The 9,988-nt window shown below is 29.5% G+C and overlaps 1 protein-coding gene across 2 annotated transcripts; it reads right to left on the minus strand.

Moving 5' to 3' along the window:
* Positions 1-750: 750 nt before the first annotated feature.
* Positions 751-7,407, minus strand: LOC121212600 (receptor-like protein 13). Of its 2 annotated transcripts, none has more exons than XM_041085703.1 (10): positions 6,885-7,407; positions 6,423-6,581; positions 6,255-6,334; positions 6,014-6,164; positions 5,864-5,938; positions 5,551-5,709; positions 5,380-5,436; positions 5,126-5,221; positions 4,861-5,007; positions 751-3,059 (listed from the first exon to the last, which is right to left on the minus strand). In XM_041085703.1, the coding sequence occupies exons 1-10, from the start codon at positions 7,243-7,245 to the stop codon at positions 877-879; spliced, it is 3,468 nt and encodes a 1,155-aa protein (XP_040941637.1). In that variant the 5' UTR covers positions 7,246-7,407; the 3' UTR covers positions 751-876. The 2 variants fall into 2 exon arrangements, with proteins under 2 accessions (XP_040941637.1, XP_040941636.1); XM_041085702.1 differs by having other exon boundaries at positions 5,126-5,224.
* Between the last annotated feature and the right edge of the window lie 2,581 nt (positions 7,408-9,988).

Below are 9,988 nucleotides of genomic sequence, written 5' to 3' on the forward strand. Positions count from 1 at the left end.
TATTATTTTAAGATTTTAATCTTGATAAATGTATTCATACGATACCAATAGAACCTATGCTTCACTAAAATGAATGCTGTTGAGGATTATTGATTTCTTGATTTCTTGATTTCTTGATGAGGGGTTAATAATTTATTTTAATTTTTATCCTACAAATTGATTGTGTATATCAATTAAATATATTAAATATTTTTTATTTTTATAATTTTCATAAATGGAATGAAGAAAAATACAAATTGATTACTAAAAAAATGTTAAAACTAATAAGTGAAACAATAATTAAAAGGAATAAATCTTAAAATTATAGATGAATTTTGGTAATGTGCGATTTCTTAGGTTCGAATCTTGTCTATGTCAACCTGTTCTTGAAAATAAGAATTCTTGCCGAAATCATTTAAGGCACCAAAGTAAAGTAGGAGCAAATTCAAAAGAAAAAGAAGTTACGAACGAATAGAAAAATTGTAGAAAATAACATACCAAATGTTTGAATAAATGCTCTCAAAATTATTCTATTACTTTTACAACTGAGTGATTATATACCAAAGGAAGACATCTATTTATAGTTAAGCTCCTTTGAATCTAACAGTATAAATTAAATTACATCAACAATCAAGATTTGTGACTATGTACAATATTATAACTTTTCTTTACAATGTCAGATTATAAGTGAGACAATCCTAGCAAAGAAGACAGTAAGTGAATTGGAACAGTTTTTTTATATATATAGAATAGAAATCATGAGCCACTTCATTGAAACTAGCCAAATAAGAAAGATGCATAAAAAGCTTTTATTGAGAAGATGACAAACCACTAAATCAAAGATGACATTGACAAAGAAAAGGTGAAGGTGTGAGCATGGCTAGGCTAAATGGTTCCTTAACGGAATCGTTTAGGCAGAGTATTGTCGAGCACAAAATAGTAGCAGGACATGGTGGCTGCTTCTACATGATAGAACCAAGCTTGTCTCCAGTAAGGATTAATGTACAACACAATGGCAATACACAGTGGCATCACAATGTACGACCCAACAAAACTTGCATAAAAGACTTTAATGTCAAGGAAACCCTCGTCAGTTGCATTCCTCCGCATCGATGAAGATGATCCATCTGTTGAGCAATTCTTTGGCAATGGTTCACCACAGAGGAAAGGATTCCCCACGTAACTGCTTTCTTCAAATGTTGCAAATTGTCCGGTCCTTTGAGGTGTAGTTCCTGATAAATTATTGTATGCCACACTGAAAAAGGACAAAAAATGTAACCCCACAAGTTGGGAAGGAATATTCCCGCTCAAGTGGTTGTGAGAAAGATCCAGACTCTCAATTCGGGATAAGTAAGAAAGTGCTGGAGGGATTGGTCCTATCAAACTGTTGTGAGAAAAATTCAAAACGATGATGTATCGAAAGGTCTGGAATTGGAGGGGAATCTCACCAGTCAACTTGTTGCAAGAGAGATCAATTCCAGACAGGTAAGTGAGGACTCTTCCCCTATAAAAGTAGGATATGCTTTTCATGGTGACCTCTACCGGCACATCAGCAGAGAAAGATCCGATGTAACCGTTGTAATCATAGTCGGAATAATAAGCATGGGAGCTGTCATTCGATATTGAATTCATCAAGCAAGGAGGAATTGTACCAGAAAGATTGTTGTTAGAAACATCAATCAACCTTAATCGATTTAACTTGCATAATTGAACCGGAATCCCACCTTCAAAGTGATTGTTATCTAGGAGAAGATAAACCAACGTAGAAAGGGTGCCAATCCAATTTGGAATGTTTCCAGTTAAGTGGTTGTTGCTAAGATCCAATGTCACCAAATAATTGCTGTTTAAAAAACTGGTGATAGGCCCTTTTAGCTTGTTTCTTGATAAATAAACATGAGTGAGCCTTGAAAAGATGAAGCAAGATGGCAAACTTCCTGATATGTTGTTAGCCGAAAGGTCCAAAAATTGAAGACTATAGTTGAGATTGCAAAGTTCCATGGGGATTGGACCTTCAAAATGATTATTTGCCATCACAAGTTCGTGCAAATTTGACATCTTTCCCATCCACCTCGGTATCCCACCGAAAAGTGTGTTATTGCTTAAATCCAGTGTTAACATAAGTGACAGATTCTCCATGGAGCTTGGTATATCACCAAAGAGTTGGTTATTGCTAACATCGAATAATACCAACCCCATGGGCAAGTGCCTCGGTATTCCACCACTCAGTTTATTGTTGGACAAGTCCAAAAATTGAAGGAAAATCATACCACCAATCGAAATCGGAATAATACCACCAAAAAAATTTATCGACATGTTGAGAAGCTTTAATGATGGTAGTTTTGCTCCGATTTCATTTGGGATGTTGCCATCGAGGGAATTATTGGAAACATCCAAATATAATAAACCCCTACGAGAAGTCGGTGGTAGCTGAAAATGTCCCGATAGAGAGCTATTGGCAAGATGTAGTTCCTTTAATTTCTTGTTGTTTTCCAACAACCAGTTTGGGAACTGATATCCCTTGAAATTGATGTTAGAGAGATCAACATGTTCCAAGTCATGTTGATGATTGAGAGAGTGAGGAAATGATCCACCATCTCCGCAACAAGATAAAGTGATAGATCTCAATTGGAATGTTGGGGTGTCTAAAGAATGCATCTCTGTTTCAGCATTATATATCATGTTGTTGTCTGCATATATATTTTGGAGTTTTGAAAGGTTGAACAACGGAGCCAATGAACTTAGGATCTCAATATTATTGTTCGAAAGCCTTAACTCTTGGAGGGATGTTAGACTCTTAAGAAGAGATATATCTCCAAAAAATTTATTGGAAGAGAGATCTAAATACTCAAGTGATATTAGATTCTTAAACACAAATATATTTTCGAAAAAGTTATTGGAAGAGAGATCTAAATACTCGAGTGATATTAGATTATTAAATATAGATATATTTCCAAAAAAATTATTAGAAGAAAGATCTAAATACTTGAGGGATGTGAGTTCAGAGAAGCACTCAGGCAAACTAGCATTCCAATTAGTGTTCGAGATGGTGAGCGTTTGTAGCTGCCTCAATTCACAAAAACCTGCGAACATATTAGCATATGAATTAAATAGTTGAACACTATTTTAACATTACAAAGGGTAAAAGTATCATATTAGTCCTTATACTATATCTTAAATTTTATTTTGGTACTTTTACTGAAAAAAGGGGTAAATTTGTCCCTTTCCGTTAAATGAATGAGCAAATTAATGTTAATTGCTTATTTTGGTGTTCTACATAAAAGGCATAATAACAAATTTAACCCTCAACCTTTACACCTTTATTGAACTTATAGTCTTTTATATAAGCAAGTTGACCTTCAAACATTTCATTATTGATGTGACACAATTTTATATTATATATTACATTAACAAATAATTTTAAAATTATAAATAATCTAAATAATATAAATGGAAAATTATAATTCTAAAAATGATGAAAAAAGCTCTTTAAAATTAATAAAATGTAAAATATAAAACCTAAAGGAATAATTTAAAATAAAATAATGGCCCATCAATGAAAGGTATGAAGCTCAATTTGTTCTAAAAAAAGATAGAGGCTAAATTAAAAATTGTGTAAAAGTTAAGGACTAAATTTATTATTATGTCTTATATATAAAATAGCAAAATAAAAATTTAATAGCAAAATTTTAATGGAGAAATTATTTTGTTGCTTTATTTAACGTACAAGAACTAATTTATTTAATTTTTAGTAAAAAGACCAAAATACAATTCGAAATGTGGTACAAAGACGCATTATAAAGCTTATGTAATAGAAAACTTGTGTAATTTAAAGCATATGTACTACTTAATTGAATGTCATACGTTTAGTTAATCCACTAATAAAAAGATATAAATTGAAAGGTGAATTACATCAACAGTGACTCAATTTTAATTTTAATGACAAAACAGTCACTCAACTTTTAAAAAATAATAATTAAATCACTAACGTTATCAAAAAGTGATAAATCAGTCCTTCATGCATTAACGTTTTCCATTACAAGCCTAAAAGGACAGGTGATGTGACCAGTTAACTTGCCACTATGAAAATCCAATTTAGGAATCAAACAAAACAGTAAAAGAAGAAGAGAAGAAGAAGAGAAGAAATTTATTGGGTTAATGATGACTTATGGGTTTTAATTTCTGGGTTAATGGAAGTTTTTTAAATTTCTTGTTAATGAATTTTTTGGGTAAAAAAAATATTTTTGTTCTTTTTTTTTCTCTTCTTATTCTTTTTCTTCTTCTTCTTCTTCTTCTATTGCCTAGTTAGGCAGCAAACCCTCCAACTAGCCAGTTAAATGACAGCAAAAAGCCGGTTAAATGCTAGGTCACTTTTTTGTTACGTGTGTAACGGGAAATGGTTAGTAGTACTAATTTGTTATTTTTTGAAAGTTGAGTAACTATTTTGTTATTGATATCAAAGTTGAGTGATTGTTGGTATAATTTATCCTAAATTGAATTAATAGATGAAAATTTTATAACGATCTTGTGGCATCTTGAACTCAAGACCATTGGTAACGAGGATGATTTTGACATGGATGTTTTGTTAATGGGAAAATCAGATGTGAGGAAAACTTATTACTCATCTCGTGATGGTATTTTAGGTTTTGAGTTTCTTCGTGTTTTTAGGTTATTGTGATTTATCACATTGGTGTTGTAAGTGTAAAGTCTTTCGATTATTGGTTTTATTTTAATTTTCAAGCGTTGAAGTGAGAGATTTTATTGTTTTGAGAGTGATTGAGTACTTCATGTACGGCTTTTGGGAGTATTTTATTTCTTTATCAATAAATTTGTTTTTGGCTAAAACAAAAATTTTAAAAAAATGAAAAGATATGATTAATGTACCATGTAAGTTGAGACTAGCATCAATATCACAACCATCAATGACCAAGTCCTCAAGAGAAGTGAGGGTTCCAATATTTTGAATAATGCTGGAAGTGTGGGATAAATCTCTTAAGGTCAGTTCTTTCAAATTTGTCAAATTTTGCCATCCTATAAAAAAATTACAAATATAAGAATGTCTTGATATACATAGTTGCAAAGATATATATTATTTATTTGTTACATAGGAGCAAATGATATTTTTGATGTAATTTAGAAAATAACTTACTTTGAATAATTATTGTCCCCTTCAAGCTAAACATTTCCAAAGAAAGAGTTTTTAATGACGGGAATATGTCCAATGATTGAAGTTGAAGTTCAGCTACTACTGGAAATAATTTTTTTTTATGGAAAGAAGAAGCGTTACAAACAAATTAAATGAAATAAAGTATATACCATTAATAAACCCTTTTATTTTAGGAATATTAGGACCAAATTAAGAAATTAATTGTAGAAACACAATTTTGTTCTAGCAGTACGTACCATATTCAGATTGACAGCTCACATATAGTTTCTCCAAGTATTTCAATGCAGGTAACCCTGAGAATATTCATATTCATCGATAAAATAAAACAAAAACAATGTTCTACTATTTAAAGCATATTGAAGATGATATATTTCAATAGGGAAGAGGAGGGAGCAAACCAATTTTACCTCTAACATCTATTGATCCCTCCATCGAGAATATATGGAATAAAGACAAAGACTTGAGATTTGAAAGGCTACCCAGCGATGACAATATGCTACTGTTGAAGACATTCCCCCTCAAATTAAGCTCTTCTAGATTCATCAACTTTAGTTCTTTTTTATTATCTATATACAAACATCATATAAAATGTTATAAGACATGTCTTGTCTTGATCTTACTTATGTGATTTGAAATTAATTTGCAAAAAGCTAATGAAATTAGAATCTGATTAGAATTTGCTCGTAATATTTTTCCAAAAAATAAAGCATGTTAAATTACCTTGAGATAGAACAGAGTCATTCAGTCCGTCATAAGTCATGTTCAGTCTCTTTAAATTACTCAAAACATTTAAATCTGTAGAGAAAATTACAAACAATTAAAACTTATAATGAGAAACTAATAATTGTATGTATTTTAAAGCATACTTACCTTGAATATAGCTCCATTCTATCAAATGATTACTTTCAATGTTCAAAGATTTCAGATATGGGAGCACAGCAAGAGATGAAAATATGCTGTTGTTGAAATAATTATAACTTAAATCCAACACCTCAAGTTTCGCCAACGTCAATTGTTCTTTCTGTAAAAGTGTAATTGATAATTTGATAAACAGTATTTTGATTTAACTACTCAAATGTTGTACATGGTAGAGATAATTATGTTGACTTACGTTTTGGAATAAAGATCCGAGGCTTTCGATTTGATTACTGCTTAGATACAACTCCTTTAAGTTCTTTATATTATTGAGTTCTGTTAAAACACAATAATATATATTATCTAGTTATTAAAGATCATAAGTTTTCTCAATATAAGCATAAAATTTTATGAACAAACTTACGTAATATATCAACGCTTCCTTGTAATCCACAATTCTCCAGAAGTAAAATTTTTAGAGATGTAAACTCAGCAAGATATGGTAGGATGTTCTTCTCTAATAATTTGTTTTCGCTTAAATCCAAAATCTTCAACTTGTTCAGTTTTGATGACCTCTTAGTACCTGATAATCATCCAATAATATTATAATTCATGTATAACATAATATGAACTTTATCATTGGTAGGATTTGAGTTTGCGAATTAATTGCTTTTAAGATTTAAAGACTTCTAGTGATAAAAAATTGACTTAAGGATGCTAACATGGTGTTATAATTTAATTGATTGTTACTCCAGTCGAGGGTTTTTAGTTTGTCTAGTTTGGATGATAATTTTCCAAAACCTTTGAAAAATTCTTTTTAAATAGGAGTTTGTGATTAACAAATAAATATTGTAGATAATAAGGTGGAGAATGGAGATGAATGAACCTTGATTATGAATGAAACCAGCAATTGTGTTGCCTCTCAAATTAAGACTCTTCAATTCCTTAAAGGGAAAAAACAAAGAGAGGTTAAAATACCACCTAGCCGAATAGATATCCTTATTGTATCTATCATAACCATACTCAAGGAAGAGTCGGGTGACTCGTCCAGTGGAAGTGCTGCACTCAACCCAATTCCATCGGCAACAATTTCCCTCCACCCAAGAATTACCTACATCGTCAAAATGTGGAAAGAAAGGTTTGAGTTGGAAGAGAGCAGCTTTCTCAATCTCCCAGCACGCTTCAGTTTGATACCCTCCAAATAAGAAAGCAAGCACAAATAACCACACCAATTTCCAGTACTCCATCTCTCTTAAATCAATGCCCAATAAGTCTCAGATATTGGCATGCAGCAGCACTACACGTTGGGGTTTATATAATAGTAAATCTAAATGAGTATGTTTCCTGGAAATTCATTGAATAGGCCCACTGTTGAATAAGTTTTTGTTTATTCTATACCATTTTCATGTTCCACGATTTAAAATATAGATTAAGTTGGCTAAGACTTGAGTTCTTTAAATATTTAGATTTTCATCATACAAAATTATTATATATAAATTGTCTTATATATTTGAACTGATGTTATTGGAATTGCTATATATAATTTGTCTCAAATATGTGAACTGATGTTGTTGGAATTTATATTAAATCATAACCTATAATTTTATACATCCAATAGGTAATGAAATTGGAAGATTCTATCTGCACTAAAATTTTTTAGAATTATTAAAATTTCTCACTTATACCGATACTTAAATTTCTCGTAAAAGTATTAGAAATTTTGGTAAATATGATAAATTTTGATGTTACCTTAGAGCTTAGAGTAGAATTTTCCAATGAAATTGTCTTCTAGGCTAATTTTATGGTTAATAAATTAGTAATTTTTTTTTTAGATTTTCCGTATTTTGCAATTCAACTTTTGCTTCATTATAAAAATTTATGGCTTTGTGTCGATTAAGTCTTAATTTAATTGGTATGGAAATTGTTGCCAATACAGGAGGACGCGAGTCCTCTTATTTGTGGGTTAGGAAGAGACTATGGATAATTCTAGATATTGTGTCAAAAAGATTAGATATGATTAAAACCTATAATGAAATTATTCAAAAAAAATTTATGGCTTTGTTTTTTTAATGAATAAGATGATGACATATTACAAAAAATTTGTAAAAGGTTAAAATCTATCATAGGTCTCTATACTCTTCGCAAATTTGAAATTTGATCTCTATTTTTTTATTTCTAAGAATTTAATATTTTTAATTTTCAAATTTCAAAATTCACATTTAATTGTCAACACTGATATTTTTTTATTAAATTGGTTAGTATGACATTTTGAAGAAAAAAATCACTTGGTAACAATGTAACTAAAAAAATAATATTTATAATAAATCTGAATTTTATAAAATAATTTTAATAATATTAAAAGTTGAAAATTAATTTTTTTTATAAAGTTGTTACCAACTTTAAAATTCTCATTTAATTTCCATTAAATGCTTTTTTCGTTTAATTTTCTTTCCCAAATTCTCATTTAATTCCAATTAAAAATCATGTAACTTTCCTTTCTATTATTCTTTTCTTTCTTTCTTTCTTCTTTTTTCACATTATCTTTTTATTTTATTTTATTTATTTTATTTCTATTTTTTTCAATTGAAAACTTTAGTCGCCGTACTCAATAATTACCGATATTGCCATTTACGGTGACCTTTTATGCCAATTTCGACACTAAAGAAGAGATTTCCTCCTTCTTGTTGACTTCTACGGTTCAGATCTCCTAGTAGTTGGCTTTAAATCTTCTTAAACAATGACCAAAGCATCAAACTACTCTTTCTACAACAATTTTTTTAAATATCATAGGTGTCGCCTAACATGACAACACGCTTAAAAAAATATTTTTTAAAAATATTTTAACAGATGCTGCCTGACATACTGGTAACACAAAAAAAATATTATTATTTTAAAATGTTTACCGAATGTCACCTAACATACCAACGGCACTTTTTTTTTTAATTTCTCGGTGCCGCTTTATAGACTAGCATTAAAAATGTATTTTTCTTTTTTTTTTCCATCGTGAATACTCTTATTTCTTATTTGTGTTACGAAAAATGCATACTAGTGCCGTCTGACACAATTGCGGCACCCCAAAAAATATTTTTTCTTTAAAAGCCGATCATTGGCCTATCATTGAGGGGTACACCGGCTACACTAACGAATATTATAGATTTCAAGTCATTTTCGTATATAATTTTTCATTTAGCTCGTTTTCGTAATTAATTAATTAAATTGATTTTTTATTTTAAAAGCCGATTACTTTTTCGTCTGTATCTTTGTTTCTGTGTCGCTTGGTGTTTTTTGTTCATGTGATCAAGGTTTTCTAGAACCCCCAAATCTTCTTTGTGGAAAAGTAAGTAAACTCTGGCCGTGAAGAACACTCTCACGTCAACGACACAGTAACTTTAACCACAAAAAGCTAAATTAATAAAATTTAATATTTCCGCTAAAAAAATTAATTATAAATAAAAAAATAAAAGAAAAACATTTAAAAAAAGCAAAGTAGTTGAGATATTAATTTAATATTTTAACCTTAATAAACGTATCGGTACGATCCATTGAAATAAATGTTGTTGAGTACGGTTGATTTCTTGATCGCATTATTTGTAAGAGGTCAATGATTTATCTTAATTTTCTACTTGTGCAATATATATTAATTAAAATGTATTAAATATTTTCTATTTTTTTTTATAATTTTCATGAATGGAATGAGAAAAAAATACAAATTAATCATTAAAAGAAAATTGTTAAAATTAACGAGTGAAACAATAATTAAGAGGAATAAATCTTAGAATTATACATTAGTTTTGGTTTAATGTATAATTTTTTACATAAACTTTGATTTTTGTAGAATTTCATACATGAAATTCTTATTTGATCAAATTCTCACAAATTATTAATACAATTATTGATATATAGCATAATTTTATCTTTATATATTACATACATAAATAATTATGTTTAGCCCATATATAAATAAATTGATGTATTTATTTCTTTAAATAT

This window comes from Gossypium hirsutum, chromosome A13 (assembly GCF_007990345.1).
Source record: "Gossypium hirsutum isolate 1008001.06 chromosome A13, Gossypium_hirsutum_v2.1, whole genome shotgun sequence".
In the NCBI taxonomy this organism is placed as follows: Eukaryota; Viridiplantae; Streptophyta; class Magnoliopsida; order Malvales; family Malvaceae; genus Gossypium; species Gossypium hirsutum.